At 37.7% G+C, this 20,076-nt stretch overlaps 1 protein-coding gene across 3 annotated transcripts in view; it reads right to left on the reverse strand.

Moving 5' to 3' along the window:
• CDK14 (cyclin dependent kinase 14) overlaps positions 1–20,076 on the reverse strand; it is a 318,721-nt gene that overhangs the window by 175,607 nt on the left and 123,038 nt on the right. For all 3 annotated transcript variants that reach the window (XM_054059028.1, XM_054059029.1, XM_054059027.1), the window contains one exon: positions 10,672–10,766. In XM_054059028.1, the coding sequence (XP_053915003.1) occupies positions 10,672–10,766 (95 nt within the window). The remainder of the gene's footprint in view (positions 1–10,671; positions 10,767–20,076) is intronic.

The raw sequence follows: 20,076 nt of genomic DNA on the forward strand, positions 1-20,076 counted from the left end.
CATCTTTATCTTGGCATCCTCCAATTTTAAGAACTTGACTTCACCGCCTCACTAACACAACAATGTTTAGGGCAAAATTTCTTATGCTTTAAGTGAACAATTTGATCTTTCCTCCAGGGATGCAATCTACAGTATCTGAAGTCTTGAAAGACTAAAGTCAAGTCTTTGAGAGGAGAAGAGGAATATTCAAAGGCTTGGTTCTTAAGTACAAATGACGATTTTTCTGAAGCTTATCACTTGATCAAATTTGGGGCAATCTGCAAAATTACAGCTCAATGCCACCCACATCAAAAAGGCTACCCATTCTCCTTATTCCAAGCCCACACTGTAAGGCTTAAATGTTTACAGTAAGTGTCTTCCAAATCCAAGTTTGAGATATCTCAGCCATTTTGGCTGAAATTAAAAATAAATCTAAGAAACCTGAAGTGGACTTTGGTATCTTATTTCTTCAAGTAAGTTGTAGTTTACCAAATCATCCCAGAACATCATTGCTCCAGGGCTGTGACTTGACTTCAGGCTTCCGGCACAAAGCGCTTGAGAAGGCTCTGTCAAGCCTTTGTGCTACCTTCTCTCAGCCAGTTAAGAGACAAACCCTTTCCCTCAGCGCACACCTCAAGCAACTAGACTTCCATTAGGAAACTCTGCCCCTTCCTGTGGTGAATGGCATGAGTTCTGGTTAGACAAGAGACCACACAATGCCTCCTAGGACAGGGAAGAGAAAATTGATGCTTATCTATGTAAGTTCCGTCATTCTCCTATTTCCAGAGTGCAAGTAGGAGCACATCAGAGGATGCACAACTTTGATCCAAACTTCAAGGAATTTCAAATATTTTCCTCCCTCTGATGGGAACAAGTATCACAACTTCTACAGATACACGAGAATCAGGGAGAGATTAAGTTACTTATCCAATATAACTGTTCAGAGCATGAATAAAAATCAATAAAGCAGTACAAGGATCAAGCAAAATCAAGCTTGGGTCAAGGAACAAGAGAAAAAACAGGAAAAAAAAAAAGGAAAATGCATGCTTGGTCAGACTCTGTAATGATTTTCATTCCTCCTACGCACCATCAACTACTATGACAATCCCACAAAAGGTTTCATTTACCTTATAATACGTTTCTTCATGTGAGTCCGGAGACAATGAATTGGGGTTTTGCTTTAAACTTCTGGCGGCATATAAGTGTATGAAGGTCATTTCTATTCAGCAAGACTCTGGTTTATGTTAGTACACACGTGTGTTTATGTTTGTGAGCATACTGTGTATAAGCATCTGCTGAAGGAAAAAGAATCCAGGCTGATATTTACACAGCTGAAGCAAGGTTTACATACATTTCATCCTACTTCTGGAAGAGAGAAAGTATGCAAACAGAAAAAAAAATAAGGCAAACGCTGATGGTTCAGGCTCCTCCCTTGTTCCCCTGAAGAAAGAATTCTAATTATGAATAGATGAGTAAGCCAGAAGCTATGAATGTCCTCAGATCTGCTCCATGCTTTGCTTTAATGTCAACTATTTTCCTCAGCTATCTTGCTCAGAAATCAGAGACTCTGCCACCAAACACAAACGCACTCAGACAAAGGGCAGGACATCTCCTTTGAAAGGCATGGTCGGTGACATGAAATGAGCTCTACTTTGCCAGCCCTTTTCCATAATAATAACATGACTGTCATTCTCTCATAATTAAATTAGTCACTTCTACTTCCCATGCAATACATTCTCATTCCCTCCTCTTCCTTGGTCATGATAAATCTCCATGTGACTTAGCTGTCCCATAATTCTGCCTAATTGGTTTCAGCTGTCATTTTTGAAGCTGAGATGCACGGAGAGCCTGGGGCTTGTGAATGGAACAGGAAGCATTTCCAACTGCATTCCCATCATGTAAAACCAGCAATGTGAAAGAACTCTTCCATTAAAACAAAAACGGGAGTATTTGGCTGCCGGCAATGCCATCATGCAGCAGACAGATTGTGCTGCTCCACTGAGGCAGCGAGGCTGTTGTGAGCTATTCTTCTCTGTTCAAAGGAGAGCACACATTATTTATGCCCTAGCAGTTTTACTGACTAAAATACTTTCCCTTTTGTTACCAACAAATTCTTAAACTGATAATATAATTTACCAATAAAAGCACAGGCAGTAGGAATATTTGAAGTGACAGGAGAACAAAGAAAAGTTACTGCTATTTAAATGGCATGTATCCTCCAACCTAAGCTGTCTGCAGGTTACTGCACCACTGTTTAAACTAATGCCATGTTGCTGGCATTTTCAAAAGCGTCACAGACCTTAATTTTCAAGTATTTCTAAGTCTTTCTATAATTCAATTGCTTTCCCCTATGGTGTTAGCCATGCCAACAAAAAATACCCTACAAGCTATCTCTGGGTGATACCTAAACAACTTCCAGAAAAACAGCAGAAGGCAACAGCAGCAGCTGGGCTGAGCAGCAGGAGAAAGATACATATTAGGGATTCAAGAAAGAAAAAAAACACCCCACAAGACACGTTTAATGAAAACAACTATGCTAACAGATGTTTCTAGTGCCTTAGATTTCTCTCACACTGTCAGCAAAGATAAATATACTTCAAAACACAGGAATAATACTATATAGAAAAAGAGGCTTGGAGCTGGAGGGAGTATATAATACATATACTAATGTACCTGAGTATCCCAGAGAGAAAAGGGAGTGCACAGTTGTCTGATTTGGGGTTGATATTGGAAAACACACATTTATTTATCGATACAGAATCTCTGTTCATCACACAGAGAACATCTGATCTATGGCTTTGGGGGGGCAAGACATACACTCTCTTCCTTATTCTCTGGCCACCTTCGTAATTGTACCAGCTTTGTTTTCTTAGTAAATCAGGTTGAAGAGACACTAAACAATTTAGTAGGATTATTTTAACAAAAGAATGAAATCTCAAAAATCAGTAGGATTTTTAGTACAATGAAAACCTAGGAGCAGATCATCAGCTTGTGTAAACTGTGATGAACTTACAGTCCCCAAAGCCAACAGGGCTGGAACAATTTTTACAAACTCAGCAAGCTGTAATACATGTTCCCACACAGATGTGCATACGAACTTTTCATTTAATTTACTAAGTCATTTGGTTCCCAAAGCACTGACTTATATCCATTATATCCACTACTATTAAACACAGATATAAAAAAAAAAAAAAAGTTGAAGATACCAAAAGTTTCTTGTTAGAGCAGGGCAGATACCCCTAAACTTATGGTGAGAGTTAGCACCTCAGGACTTCGTGTCGCGTAACCAGAACACATACCCAGCAGTGAGGCTGATAACCCACACACAGCCACAAAATGTCAGGTATCCACACTTAACACCGATACAGTCCTGGCCGTGCATGATACAGGTATACCTACACAGGTTGAGTTGGCACAAGAGCCTTTGCTTAGGTGGTGTGCTTGGGCTACAAAGAAATTGCTGTCTTCAGGGCATGAAAAAAGCAATGCAAACACTTCCTCTAGAAGCTCCAGCATCCCATGGTAGACATCTCTTCACATTGGCTGAGTGACTATTTTCTGCCATGCCTCCTAATCCCAACTGCACATGCATGATCATGAGATTAATAAAATTTTTATAGGAAAAATTGCAGTTCAGACTGCAAAGCACACAAAGGAAAAACTATCTTCCATGGATCATAACCCCTTTACTCAAAGCAGTAAAACAAGAAAAATCTAATAGGCTTTTTTCACTTTCAAGTGTTGGCTTCACTTATTACTCAAGCTTGATTCTTGATTCTTCTTATGCATTGGTCTTTAATTATTTTTAATATCACAGAACTATAAACATATTATAAATGTAACTCCAACTACTATCTCTTCGTTCTAACTCCAGGATATTTTTTATTATTATTTTGCCAGAACTGCTCACCCCAAGTTTCTCTTTTCAAAGATTTCAAAGATGTATTCTCTAAGAGTATGATTAAATTAGCACAAAGCTGCATAATGCTAGTTCAGGAAGGAAAATTTTTGTTTAAGATTTAAAATGATGGCAATCGTTGTTCTTCGAAGAGCCAGGTTTTGGGTTGGTGGTCTGTTTGTTTTCAATCTGAATAAATCAGAGCTTCGCATTCCAAGAGGAATTAAACAGCACATACAACCCACATTATTAAAGTCTGAGAAAAAAGTTTAATTGATGGGCCAGTTTCTATTACAAGCTGAGATACTGCCAGGTTTTACCTCAGAGGGACCTGGACAATGCCAATTTATTACTGCAATTAAAAGTTTAGGAACGTGTGAGATGCCACCAGATTAGTGATGGTTGAGCTGTCCAGAAATCTATAACATAGAAATAATAAATTACTAAAAAAATACTAAAAGTAAAAGATTGTAGGGTTTTTTTTTGTTTAAAGCACTCAAATAAACTGACACATTGTTTCCCTGATACAGGAAAGTAACAGTGATTTAACTTCACTGAAAGACTACAAGTATTTATATTAAACTGATAAAAACTAAGATGCAGAGAGATACACATAGAAAGCATCTCAAGAAAAAATAAAAATCAACTTCCGTATGCCTACTAGCTATGACGTCATTCTGCTGATTATTTGTCTAAACTGTTTTTAAAGACTGTCAGTATTAGAGAAGTCATCATCCTATAGTAGCTTCTTTACTGCTTTGTTATCCTTAGCATTAAAGAGGCATTCCTATAATTTAATAATTCTCTTGCTTATTGCAATTTCATATTTCTTTTTTATCCTCTTTACCACTGACATGGAAATAGGCCATTGTCTCTATCTACAACATATATAAAGGTTTGTAACCATCTCATCCCTTTCTTCCCCTAACTCTAAACAGCCCTGCTTGGACTTTTCCTCAGAAGCCTTTATTGTAGATGTTTGCTCATTCTTGATTTTCCTCCTTTTAGGCTTCCAGCTGAATCATGTTTTCCTTCTATTTAAAAATGTACCATTTTGGGTGATGGCCTTACTCGTACTGAGTAGAGTGGTTTTGATGTGTTTTTGATGGACTACAGTAACACTTGAAATTTTTATCAGTAATTCAGGAAAAAATTAATTGAGATTTGTCAGGAGATAGACTATCTCACTTGATTTCCAGTGCTTCATCTGTCAGCTCAACTCTGGATGTTTTTAATGCTTTGATTTTGTTGTGTTGGGGTTTTTTTTAATACTTGAGAAAAGAAGAATAAATAATAGATGCTAGTTATTAAATGATGCGAAGCACACTGCAAATCTAAGCAATATTTGGAAAATTATGAAAAACATTAGTAAACTGAACAAATCATAGATGTTCAGATACACAGAGATTGCCAATCTGCTGGACTGTAAATCCTGGTTAATCTTATCAGCACCTCTGTTCATCAGTATGCACCCTCCATACGAAGTCTACATGAGTTTTGTGAGATGCTGCAAAGACAGGGTGATGAGATAAACTGAGTAACATCTTTCCTCCTCCCATTAGACCAGTATAAACTACTTAGCCTAGCAGGAGTACTTTTATTTTAAATTTAAATACAATTTTTCATTACTTCCTTCCTGCTGATCCTAATGTTTCACACAGTCTTTACCTCTCAGAAAGCACTAAGCAATTTCCTTCTGAAATCCCTTCTGAATCCTTACCTCCCAAAGCTGACTTTGTTTGCATTTCCAACCAATACATGGACATCAGCAGCTCCTGTGTCTGATCTGCTCATTAAAACCTGAAAAACAAGGCTTTCCCAAAAGCAACCTTCCCTTATCACCCCTTCTCAATAGCAGAGAATTTCCTTTCTCTCTGCTTCCTCTCAGCCTTATTCTGTCATCTTTTTGACTGCAATTAAAGTAGCACAACTTATGGCAAGCCTGGGGAGCAAGGCAGTGGTTAAACCAACAGGGGAATGGCTCCTTCTCCAGTAAAGGCAAATGGAAACTACCAAATTCAACTGCTTCCATGGCAGGAGCCCTAAATGGCTTTCTGCAGTGGAATAAGCATGTTCACAGCACGCAAGGGTGTCTGTGAAAGGGTGGTAGGAGGCATCTGGCTTGTAGCAGCACTGAATTAGCTTTCAGCCCTTGTTTACTCTTGCTGGACAAGCAACTTGAACTCAAACGGGAAGAAAATTGCCCATCATTTCACTCTCACATTAAAATTAGGTAATGTAGCCTCCAAATAGCTTCCATGAGTCAAGGATTAGAAAACTCCTCCTTCCTTCTTGTGCTCAGTTTCCCTTATTTCCTCCAGGTATTAAGTACCGCTGAACTATGCCAGTGATCAGAGATCAAAAGCATCTAAAGGACTCCATTGATTTTCTCATCCACTACAATAATATGGTTTTGTTTGTTTGTTTTCAGAAATAAGCAAAGCCATCCTATCATGCCACATGTTCCCTAATAAAGTAAATAAAACCAGAAAACCAATTTTAGTGTTTAATCTAAATTATCAAGTTATAAGAAATGCAAAATTTTCAATGCAAAAATTTTTATTTTTTCCTTTTTGGTAATAAGCGTTGGCCATTCCTTTGCAAAATACTTTTCTAAGACATCCCATGACAAATTCAACATCTCAAGTTTTGGAACTTCAGCTCTGTAACAATTCTGACACACAGTATATATCTCGATTTCCAATCAGCCTTAAAATGAGAAACTCCCAAGTATTTTTTTCTTGCAGGAAATCAGAGGAAAAGGTAATTAATGAACTTAATTAAGCCAACTCATTGTATAACAATCTTTTTAGCTGCAGTACTCAAGCAGTGAGAATTAAACTTTCGTCTTTAACGGAAGTCATTTTTAAGAAGGAAAAACATACACAAAGATTAAAATAGGCATGGTAATTGAAAATGCTTGGGTTTAAATTACACTATTAGATTAGTCTGGAGGTTTTTCACTGTTGAGGCAGAAAAAATATTACTCATTACTCATACTTCCAATTATAAATGTATCTGTTCTTGTTTCCAATCTAGTTCATAAATATTGAAAGCAAAAATTATTGCTATACAAACTCACTTTTATATGCCAAGAACAGAAGTTGCTGGTTCATTTATTGATAATATACATACATAATGATGCATAATAATAAAAACCTTTTTATCATTCTACCAAGCTTGTAGCATTATGTATCAATTAGAATTACCTTTCTGCAATGAAGTGTTTCTAAATACAGTCATCTTCCTTTTAAATAAACAAGTGAGGAAACAAATGGTTGCAGCTAATGATAATTTTAGAACGAACAGATGTAACCCCATCCTCAAAGATCTCTCAGTATGTCTGAGATCTCACCTGTAAAATTCATCATTTCCTCAGGCATAGCTGGCTGTATCAGTGACACTTGCACTGCAGCTGGCATACCCAAAAGGTCACATAAACTAACATCTAAATAGAGCCTGGAGAGGAGGGGAACAAATCTTATGGGAACAGTCCTACTCCTCCATTGAACAGGTCAGCTGAATTGACCTTTTTTCTTTTGGAAGTCATTGCAATCTCAGATACCATATGCAGAAGGTATGAAATCTTCACATTTTGTTTTCTGGTCTTGTTTAGCACATCCCCGCCAACTACACAGAAATTATTTTTGCTGCCATTCATACATGAAAGTTCATCAGCCCTTCAGGTTTTGCAGAGGTGATTCCAAGCAACTCACATTCAAAAATCCTCAGGTAATAAGCAACAGTTCTCAGTCACCCAGTCACAACATTGAGCTCTCAGGTTCCTTTTCAGTAGGCTTCAAGGACCAACAATAATCATAGCTGATGTAAGAGATAGCAAAGCATACAAAGAAATTATGCCATATTAACAAGGTACTGTGTATACTAAACAACTTTCAATTAAGTTCTCATTAAAAAGGAACAAGGTCCCCTTCTCTTCTTCCAGAGAAATCTACAGCTCCACATTCATCACCAAAATATTTATGTGGAGAATGAACTTCTGCTCTTCAGCTGCCAGGTTGACTTTTCAAAGATTGGCTTTTCTTGCTTCTGGTGATCACCAAGGTCAAAGTTAAAAAGCTCTGTCATGTTTCCATCTGACAGAATTCCATAGGGATAAAAATCTAATTTGAGGCATCCAGAGAATTTAATCACTGCCATGTTTCCTTTCAGAGGATATTTTGCTTTCAGCTTTTAACTTACTACTGAAATGCATTGTGCAATGAAAGGTGCTACATGAAATTAAATTTCATTTTACTCTTTCAGGGTCAGCACTGAAACTGAATACCTCTGATAACTCCGGACATTTCATCATTATCAATTTCCCAATGGAATCATCACTGACCTAGCAATCCAAAGTTTCCATTTTCTGAGAACTCTTGAATCACTAAGTGTTCACCCCTAATTTAATCATGACACCTCACTCGAATGTTTTTTACTTTGTTTGAAATGACCAAAAGTGAGCAATGGCAATAGGGTATCAGCTGCATGATGTCACTTTATGAAGTGAATCAAATTCAACCCCTTGCAGGTTTTTTAGGCGCCAGTCATTCAAAAATGTACAGCACTGTGTAATTTTAATTGCATGAAAATTGTACTGATTTTAGTACAAATCACTCATATTATTGAGCGAAACCATATACAGGTGTTAAAAAAAAAAAAGAAACAAACACAAAAAAAAATCCCAGACGTTACAGGTATGGAGCTCAGTAATACCAATTACACACCCAGATTGCATAGTCAACCAGCAAAAATTTGTAGGTTTAAATGCACAACTGTAATTCTTCCTCTACAGATTCATATTATATAGTGAATGGGAGCTTTTTGACAAAAGGAACAAAAAGGGTCATTGGGATCATGCAATTAAAATCTGTATCATGCACACCCACAAGAATTAAATTCAGGTTGCATGGGCATTCTCAAGCCATAAGCATTATCAGAAAGCAGTTATTTGATCAGCCTACAACTTTACATTACCTAACAATAAAACCAGACTTTTATTAAGCGATTTTTTTTATCTCAAGGCACAGGCACAAGTTACATCATCGTGATACGGTCCCTAAGTGGGTTAGTTGGAGAGAACAAAGCAGCCTTCCCCTTTTTCCTCAACACCACCTTGAGAGACTCTGCCCACCAGCCAAAACACTGCAATACCACTTGCATCAATTGATAGAAACCATTACTAAATGAGAACCTAAAATAGTTCCAATAGCTATTAAACACCATGGGAATAAAAAGGTGCAACCAGCAGCAGAGTTGATCCCAAGAGCACCCGGCTGAAAAGCAAAAAGCTAAGTAAATCCAGAAGACCTAGTGACTGTGTGAAGTTAGTCTGTTTCTGTCCTTATCAGGGACAGCAACACACTATAACACATGGCTGGGAGCTAGAGTTTATAAACACTACGATTGGATATAGAATCCAGAATTTTGACATTAGTATAACAGGCAAAAGCGTCTATTTTAGGGAGAAACATATTCTATATATGTCATTTCTCAACAGTTCTGGTGAATACAGCTAAAGCAGCCACTGATAAAAGGGACTGTGAAATGTATTCATGTAAATTTATACAAATAAGTCTACACTGACTGTTACATAAAATCAAATACCAAGCCTTTTCCTAGCTAATTCAGTGTCTAAGTCAAGAACAGAAGAACCACCAATTTTAAGAAAAGGGATTAACTTTTCATTAATGTTCTTATACCTGCAGTGAAAAACCACCCACCGCATGCAAGTTCTCTGCAGGCTCCTGTAACTGAACACCCCCATTATTACACTCTAGCATTTCTATGTAAGTAGACAAGAGGAACGGCTTCTCCAGACAAGATCCTGCGTGCACTATCATGCAAAAATTAAGGCATGCTGCCTAGAAACACACAAGACAATTTATCTGTCATAAGTAGGAGCATACTAAGAATAAGACTAGTAATCACCGTACTTTATACAAGCAGTGTCTTACTGATTACAGCACAATAACAGATACTATACTGAAAATAAAACCTTCTCTAAACTCATCCGTTTCTTTTAAATTACATGTTCTCGGGCCCATCTGTGAAAACTGGGAGGTTAATTTGATAGTACACTGCATAATTCCACAGCTAAACGCTGATGTAGTTCTACATAAATGCCATATGTTTGTCTTAGAGAAACTAAAAAGATTAATTAGGAAGCCAAGCCCAATACTTTGGAAAGTAGTACTCTGAACACAATTAGATCATTACACTGTGTACTATGTAAATTGAAGTTTTAATTAGCAGTTGAAACATTAGTCATGTCAAAAAATAATAATCCAAAATTCTAAATTGTATACACCAGACTTCTTTTTTACTGACATTGCTTATAAAGACACTATGCACAAGCCAGTCACAACAAAAGCCATTTAAACTTGTTACATGCTTTCGAAGAAGGAACTACCTGTTAAGTATTTCAGTCCTGTCCTTCTTACCTATGTTATCCTCACCTACTTTAAAGTTACCTAATCACATCCATAAAGAAAAAGCTCTAATAAACGAACTATAACTAGGAAGCATAATAAGGAACTAGTTTGAAAAGTCAACTGAACAGTAGTCTCCTTCAAGAGCCCTAGTAGCCAGTTCTCCATCTCTGCATTCAACTTAGTTCAGCCTTCCACTTTTAGCCCACTGCACTACAAAGCATCACCTCCTATAGCTTACACTCTCCTGAAGAGAGTGAAGGGTTATTTTGGCGTGATCCAATTACCGATAGTAAAGACAGCTTTTTTCATGAAATTCAATACACTCTGAAACATATCCAGAACATCAGTTGCTTTACTCACCACATATTCAAACACGAGTGTCAGGGTCTCCTTGGTGTGAATGATGTCATGAAGCAGCACAATGTTAGCATGTTTCAGTCCTTTCAAAAGAGAAGCTGAAAAGCAAAACATATATGTTATCTTAAAAAGGATCCAAGTTATTTACATTGATGTGCTTTTCCTTTTTAGTGACTTGGATGACTTTTTTGACATCCAAGTTTTGTAACCTGACAACCAATAGTTGTATTTTAGTATCTGCTATGTCCACGAGTCCCACACATTAATTGTGTTTAAAGATCATTCTTTCCCATTTGGTGCTATTTTCTCCACTTTGATCAAATTCAACCTCACTTTGAGATAAAAATGAACTGCAGCTAAAAGTGTTTTACTTACACAGCCTTCAAGTGAATCAATCTCTCACATCTGATCAACCAGACATCAAGTTTGCTTCTACACTCAAAAAACATATTTTGACTCAGACAAAAGTCAAACGTGTCTTTTCAAAATATCTTTCCTATCTAACACAGAAAAAATAGCCTTCTCAAAGTGTGACAACTAACCTAAGAATAGTGTTGTAAGTAATAATCCTCCTTTTTCTCCAACATACACAGGCTTGATGGCATCATTTGTATTAGCTCATGACAATAAACATATGGTATTTTCTCACCATTTATTTTTTTAATGAGGCTAGCTCATGTTTTCAGAATACCAACAAATAAAGACTTATCTAGTGAACCTCTAGGTGATCTCCTTATCTGATTTTTTCACCATAATACATCTTTAATAGTCATACCACATTACATATTTAATGTTCCACAAGACATGGCATATTTTAGCAATATATGCTGACAAGCCATATGTTGTGACCAGTGTCACTTTGTCATTAGTGCCTTGTCATCTTATGCATATATCTGAGCAAGACCATCAGTCACCACGGCAAAGTGAATAACAGATACAAAATCATGCAGACGTGGCATACTTCAATACTGAATAACATAGAATTTTCTGCTACTGGTATTGTTCTTTTGTTAAAGAACATAATGTAACACCAAATATGTGTCTCATTCCACTGTGATGCAAAATGGAAGCTATAGAGCTTCCATGACACTATTACCCTTGGTGTCCTATTCAGGGTGGTCCATCAGGCAGAGGTAACTCCAGGAGTCACCTGGCTTTGAATTAGGATAACTACATATCATCTCTCATACCAGTCTTTAAGAGATCAATCTGACAAGCCGATCACTCTAGGAACCAACACAATATCAATATGGCACCTGGCTGAACCAGCATTCCTCTACAAGCATCCTAAGCAGCAAAACTTTGGAGTTCATACTAGGCAGAAAGTAGATAAGAAAGAGCAAAATATCACACAGCAGCTTCAAAGTGAGTACATCACAGATATCCTGAAAACAGGATGGTAAATCTGCAAGCAAGCTCCACAAACAGAAATGAGTCAATCCTTCAACCTGGCTGAAGGAGTGAAAAAAAGTGTTTCAAAAGAGCTTGCTTTGGCCTGCACTCCACCATCCATGCTGTTCAGGTAGTCAGCACAGAAGAATCTTTCCTTTGTTATGAATATGTTGCTACTGAGCTGTACATCAGCTATTACGATTACAATTATTCTTTTTAAAGATCTGATCAGCGCAGAGCTTTTAATATTCCACAAATTAAGTAGAAGTTGTTTTTTTCAAAGGAAGACCCGTGCTCAATTTTCATAGGATTATCATCTTGGGATTTGGAGAATTTCTTGGAGTAAAAGTTCTGAGACATCTGGATATGTTGGGAGGTTTTTTAAAGGACAAGAAACAAAAATTGCTACTGGAAAAGGTACTGATACAAAAAAATAGACAATCAAAACAACTGTTCTGAAAGGTAACTTCTATCAGAAATGACAACTTTTAACCTCGGGGAATCCCAAGAAGAATTCATCTCCAGTAACTGAGCTTTATACCAGCTCTTCCCTCAAACCTCGTCAAATGACCATACATGCAGAGAGACCAGGAACATAAAAACTGCCTCCTAGCAGAAGCTGTGTTCAACTGTATGACCTCTTGTCAGCTTTTGCTGTTCAGACCATCATATGGGTCATTAAAGCTTAAACAGTGCACTGAAAGCAGCTTACCCCCGAGTCTTGGCAAATACTGTCTTTCCACTTCAGTCCCCTTCCCCACTTTTATTTATCTTCTCTAATATCCTATTCTCACCTTTTATAGCCTCAATACTCAATATCTGCCATATAAGAACTCCAAAACATCACCTGCAAGGTGAGACTTCTGTCTTCTCCATTAGTCAGTACAGTAAATAATATAGGCACAGACAGCAAAAACATCTCAATTGCACTAATTTTACACTGCAGATGTAATAAGTAATTCCACTATCAAGTTTATACTGTGAGAAACCAAGCATGATTGGTGAAATAGGAGAATAACCATGTATGCTCTTCTATCAGGACTCTCACTGTTAAGATTGCCCGTCTTTCTGAAAGCACTGCTTTGTTGCTGAAAAAAAAAAAGGGGGGGGGAGGTTATGTTGCCTGAAATAGGAAAGCTGTTTTTTCCTCCACAGAGTACTTTTAAAAGCAAATGAAATATGAACGAATGGTGCTTGTGTTTTTTTCCAGAAAAATCTCCCTTCAGAACAAATGACCTCCTCTTTTGAGCAACTCTTTGTTCAAAGGGGACAGAACTTTGGGTGAACTCCACTAATTCAAAGACAAAACTCAGAAATTCACTTCCAAGAGAATGAAAAACAGTCCAGGGATTCTATCAGCATCAGCCTGAGACAAGCCTGACTTCACCTTTGAAGCTGCCAATGCAGCTGCTACAGGAGCTCAGCGAGAAGTCAGGTGCTGCTATGCCTGGTGTTAATTCTAGAACAAAATACTTCTTCCAGAGTACGCAGCCTCCATCCAGTGATTATCACCCACAGATTTCACACAGAGTTGTTTTAAGAAAAAAACCTTAAAATTGTCGAAAAAGCACTGCAACAACTCACAGAAGTGGGACCAATGTACTAATACGCACTGTATACTTAGCATGTATTATTAAAAAAAAATTATGTAACGCTGCTTCAAAGCACTGGCACTCTTTTTTCACTCTCAGCATTAAATGTAAAATAAACAGATGGCAGACTTTTAATTCATTTCCCCAAAGAGTTTTGAGACGGCATAGCAGCATTTAAAATAATGCTTTTTTTAAATAATTTGGACAAAATTTTATAAGAACAGGCACGTGCTTTTCTGTCACCTGTGTCTGCACATTCTCTTATAGCAAATTCTAGCAGTAAAAAAACAGGGCAGAGGAATTGGTGACATACTTCAATAATTACCAACATCCAAGACGATAATTCCTGTGACTTCTACATAAATTGATGGCCTGAGCCACTAGAAGTACCAACACTCAGCACTTCTCCATCAGGGCTAATATCCATATTTGCATACCAAAAGAAAACATGTTGCATTTTCTTGAATAACCATCACAGACTTTTCCTCCAATAAGGGAATGGTCTCATCTATTATGAGCTCCTGCATGCTGCCTTATTGCTTGTGTTGGTCAAGGAGCTTTTTGCTGTTCCCAGATGAGCGAGGTTCTAAAGCATACACGCTCCATAAGCAAGCCAAGACAGATGGACTGCAGCCAACTCTTACCCAAAACCCTAGCAGCATTACTAAATCAATGTTTTGCTCCCTGCAGGGTTTGCAGCATCAGCTCAAGCCTGACACTCCATTAATAAAGACTTGCAACTTTTACATCAGTCTTGACTTACCTCTAGAAGATTTGGAGTGTTTTGAAAAAGGCTATTCCAGTATGTCCATAAAGTAACATTTCACAGCTGCATGTCAAAGTCAACAAAAGTAACTATTACTGTCAAATCCTAGGCCACATGCAGAAGAAGAACTTTTTAGGAGCAGCACTAGTAAAGATGGCACTCTCAGACATGGCAAGAACATTAAACTTGAACCACTATTAATTCAGTCTTGCAATACCTATCATCTTGTTCTGATTTTGTAAAAAATCACAAATCTCCATTGTGGCCCTTCGCAGAAGAATCACCCATGATTTCTAAATTGTTTGATACTTCCGTGAGCTGGAAGCTTTTCTCAGCAGGAGCAGAAGAACTCAACCTTATCCTGCTCACATTCACCATAGTGTACAACGGCTGCTGATACTCTCAGATTTCCTACTGTATGCAAAGGCTGTGATATTCCCATTGTTTTTCTAAGAAGCGTAGCTATGGAAATGCCTGCTTTGCTCAGTCCATAGTGGTTGAGGTGTCCTCTGGGGCTACCATACACCAGTGCTCACCATTTCCCATGCTACTCCACCCATGAAGCCTCCACCCTTTCTCACTGTCACTCTAGAAAGACATCTCTCATTGGTAAAGTTTTACTCTTGAAGACACTGAAGTGTGCAAAACTTTACTTTTTTAAAGTAAAAAAAATCGTAGCACAGAGACAGGAATTCAGCACTATGTTGGTGTTGCAGTAACAAATGCATAGAAATTTCCTCCTTAGAAATGCAGGCCCCACTTTGCTCTTTTCCAGTTCACCCATCTGAAATAATTCACTGTAAGCAAACAGCTTTGCTTCCCTACAACCCTAATACGACAAAATTCAGTTCAGTGAAAACCATACATCCTAGGCAAGACCATGCTGACCACAGACTTCCCATCTTCTCACCACAGGATATATTCTGCAGAGTGATCATTATTTGTAATCCTAAGTAATTGATTTGAGAGCTGCACACCTGTAAATGCACAGTGGTCAGCTTCCACTCTGATCTCAGTGAGCACAATGCCATAAAGACATATAGGTCATTGTTCAGCTTTCACAGATTTCTAGGAGAAACTTTCTTAATAAGTTTCAAAAGAATCCATGAGCTACAGGCAGAAGAGAAAAAGCATCAAATTGTTTCAATGGGCTATTACATAAATTACCTTCTTTACAGCCAATTCCAACCTCATGACAGTCTCTTCTAAATTTAACAAATGGCCCTTACTCTAGTTTTCATTAAGTAAAAAAAAACCCAGCCTGGCATTAAGGAAATGCACAGTGTAGGCTGCTTGGCTGAAGGAAGGGACTACATTGGATCACAGCAGTTGCATCTACCTCCTCAAGCTGAAATTCAGGCTGAGACAATACTTTTAACCAAGTATTTTTCTTATGGGCGAAATTTCTGATTGCTGCTCCTACTTCCAAGTGTAGTATGAATTAAAGAAGAAATACAGAAAAAGTGTGTGGAACAACACAGGCACATTTAGAGGTTGTTCTCGCTAAGGTGGTAGTCCCTAAGCAGAAGGCAAGTCACAAACCTGCTAAAACCTCTTTGTCTATTTAACTGGAACAAAGCACTGGAAAGACTGACAAAATCAGCTCCAAAAAGCGCTACATTATATTATTCTAACACATATACAGAAGAATGCTGTCATACTAAATGAATGTCTCTTTCATTATGTTCCAGATACAAATTGATGCACCATGTATCGTTTCCAATGCTCCTCAGACACAAGTACAGATGGAAGTTAAAAATAATGAGACATCATCCAATTAAAGCCAGACTCCGATGGAAAAAGACTGTAATATGCTACTCAATTTATTGCAGCAGCAAGTCGTACCTTGTCTTCACTGTCCTTTTCAGTATCCAAGAGGAGGAAACTGTGTAAACCACAAATATGTCTACAGAAAAGAACTCTACGATGCAGGTAGCATGTGAATGCAGGAGTCTTTCTACTACTTTTTTTTATGCAGGGACTAGTAGCACCATCTACAAAAACTGTCACTGGTTGTTATTAGTCTTGTTAGAAGCTTTTGAAACCACCTCTTTGAGACAGAGTGACTTACAGCAGTGTGAAAGGAAGGAGGAATACTGAAAAGAGGAGACAGCGTGAGGGGCCATGATTCAAAGTGGAAGCTAGAATGGCTAGGTATGGAGAAAGAAAAGACAGAGAACAATCAAACAGCCTTCACAGGTGGAAAAACACAGGAAGTGGAAAGCAATAGTGCAAGACAGAAAAAGGACAGGATGCAGAGCACAGGGTGGGCACTCATGCTTAAGGGGAAGTAGACAAGAGCCTACAGACCCTAGCACAAATTCTCCACTGATGCCCAAGATATCGGAACCCAAGATTCCCACAGATTACCAACCCACTGCTTTCAGCAGTAATCAATGAAAATGCCTGGCATTTTTCCTCATTCTCCTCCAATTTCAGTCTACAGACCTAAGCAACCTTTGACAGCTACCAGCTAGCATTTCAGTACAAGCAGGACACATCCATATGAGAGCTTGCCAACATGATGTAACATTGGAGTGCAGATGCAACACTGAAAAATGTAATATGGATTTTTCACTTGCTTTTTTCAAACACTTAGAAAATTACACAAGCAAGAATGCAAATTAAAATAAAGAATGATATGCCAAGTGCATAGACAAAGGCAAAGACAGACTACAGTTATAGGGGCTTCTGTAACGCTAACTCAGCTTCTTCAAGATACACATTCCTGAAGTCACTACCATAAGACAAACCAGGGTATGATCTTCCAGTGCACAGCTGTTTCATACCTATCTTGCATTTATCTCACACTTTGACAACCTCTAAGTTCACAACCTAACTTGCATGCTTGTAACCATTAACTGTTCTTTCTTTTTCTCTTTTTCTCTCTCTCTCTTTCTTTCTTTCTTTTTCTTTCTTTCTTTCTCAGATGGAAGAAGTGGTTGTTCAAATTTTATGTTTATATGGGCCCATGTATGAACTCGATCCAGCTTTATTGTCCAGCTTCAGTGAAAGGACCTTGCCCATCCATCAGAGAAGCTGAAAAGTCCATCAAGATCAAGTCAGAAGAAAAACAACCTAATCTTTACTCTTACCTCTGCCACTGGTTGAGCATCACATTAAGTCACTCAAGCTGATATCATAATCATGTTCCTCATTTCCTGGACATTTCAAGTTCTGATCTTCATTCATACTTATCAGAATCTCAAAATGTACACAATTATTACAGAACTCCAGGCAACACTGTACACTGATACAGCCCAAAGCTATGCAAGTACTTTCAAAGTCACCTCAAACTTGTCATTTCAAAGGACTCTCAGAAAGTGGGGTGCTGAGAATATGAATAAATATTTAAGTAGTCAGAGTACAGTGACAAGTGTTCTAGAAAATCTCAAAACCATCTGTGTTTTAATAACACACAGAAGGTGCACACAGCTACAGCCACCCATTAAGAACATAGAATTAAATTAATTGTTCATCATCCAACACAGGCAAGAGACCACATAGCAGGAAGTAACATGATGCTGTTGCGTAATTAAAGAATGAACAGAACAATTAAAGGAACCAAATTAAGTTTTCACAGGTAAACTTAATTCTGTCTACTTCTGAATGATTGACCTTGCAACTGCAATAGATGCCCTGCTACAGATGGTACCCCTGCAATATTAGTATTATAGCATCTAAACAAGGGACTAAATAACTAAGTACCAATACTGACACTGCTGCCCTAAAGAAGTCAGTGTGAGTTTTGTTACTCACTTTTCACAATGCACCAATATGACAAGAAATCACTTAACTGAATGTACCAGCAATGAATAATTTTTTTTTACATAGAAGACAGAGAGGCATCTTAGGAAATAATTTAATTGCATTCATATGAAAACCAATTGCCTACCAGCATACTTTAACCACTATTTACAAATGAGAAATTCTACACAAAAGCTGTTTTAAAAAACTACTTTTGCTGTATATCTCAGCAGGCCATTTCCTCCAGCAAAAAATGCTGCATGAAAACCAGACAGACTTATCAGCATACACTTCAGGCGTCAGGAAAAAAAGGCTTGTAGCATATGTCTTGCTATTTTTCAAAGAAGGAGTGAGACAGGAGCCTTTAGAGGATCATGTCAATTTTCTTCTGGGTGGGTGAGACTCAACATGCCTCTTCGCCCACAGCTGGAAAATAAGGCTGGATGAACATTGCCTCTTGTGAAATGATTTAGAGGTTGGAATAGAAATGTTTCAATAGAAAGCTAGTAAATGCTTATTTTTACAAATATTACAGTAACAAAATCAATCACAGTGAAAATAAGGCATACTGTTCTGTAACTGGAAAGAGAATGATGTGGAGTGGGTATGGGAAAAGAACAAAGTCTTCATAATAAAGTGAAAGAAAACCAGTCATAGCATAACTTACACTAAAAAGAAACTCAAAACAAGGAACTAGGCTTTCAAGCATAATTAGAATGTGACTATATAGAACATTTATAAAAACCCACATTTTTAAGCACAGGAAATAACCTTAATTCTGGATAGATCTCTTTCATGCCTATTATAAGAATTGAATTTTTCTTTCCCATCCAAAAATATGCCAAGCATGCAAACTATAAAATGGAAATAGTCCCTCAAGTAACTTGTAAACTAATTTCCAACACAAAACCAGAAAGCAATAAAGGAATGAAGCAACCTGCCAGACACTACAGAGGCAGAGCACAGTGACAATTCAAGTGAAGATTAAATTCTTTTCTGGACTAAATCAGGTGAAAGAGACTGTGTCAGAAACTGCGAGTGATGACCACCAACAGCAAAGTACAGTGTCAACAATGCTGGTCATCCACTTTGCAATCACATCATCTGAAAATACAGTTTAAGCATCCTTTTCACATCTAAAGGCCCTATCAGGTCACAAGAAACAGATACGCTGTCTTCCTTCTGCCTTTGCTTTGTGCTTTCTGGGTACTGTCTCAGTTATCAACCTGTCATTTAACTGACATTTACTCGCAGCAACTCATCAACAATAATAATTGAATATAAGGTACAAGCAATTGGGAGGAAAAAGAAATCCATATAACGTACTCACAGGATTTTTTCTTTATTGAACCTGGAATACAACTGAGTCTAAATCAGGATGACAGCAAACTTTACAAATTTACCTTGAAATGACAGCATTACCATGCCTCTGTCTAGAGCAGTATGTGCTTATTTAAACCTTGTGTACATTGTTCAACTTTGAAATTTGCATTTTAAAGGATAAAAATTTCCCTTAAGCTAAAAATGGTAAACCCTGCACGTTTCTTTAAAAAGCAGCTGGTTCTTAGAGAAAGTAGGAGAGGTACTAGAATAGAAAAGATGGGCCAAAGGAATGTCTCAGCTTCACAGAGTTGACAGCCACAGCTGATAGTGACAGGGTGATGCAAAAGTTAAGTGCTAAGTTAGTTGAAGTAAGCTGGTCATTTCTATGCTCCTACTTTCACTAAAAACATCCCTGGTATTTTCAAGTACACATTCACAATTACCTGTGTAGATACATGACACCAACCAAACTATGGATCTAAATCCCCATTGGAAGGCATTCTGAGCAACAACATAATTAAAACACACCAAACAAATGTGAGAAAATATATTAATGAAAGCACAAACCATTAACACCAGAAGTGGTAA

Source organism: Cuculus canorus, chromosome 2 (assembly GCF_017976375.1).
Source record: "Cuculus canorus isolate bCucCan1 chromosome 2, bCucCan1.pri, whole genome shotgun sequence".
Classification (NCBI taxonomy): Eukaryota; Metazoa; Chordata; class Aves; order Cuculiformes; family Cuculidae; genus Cuculus; species Cuculus canorus.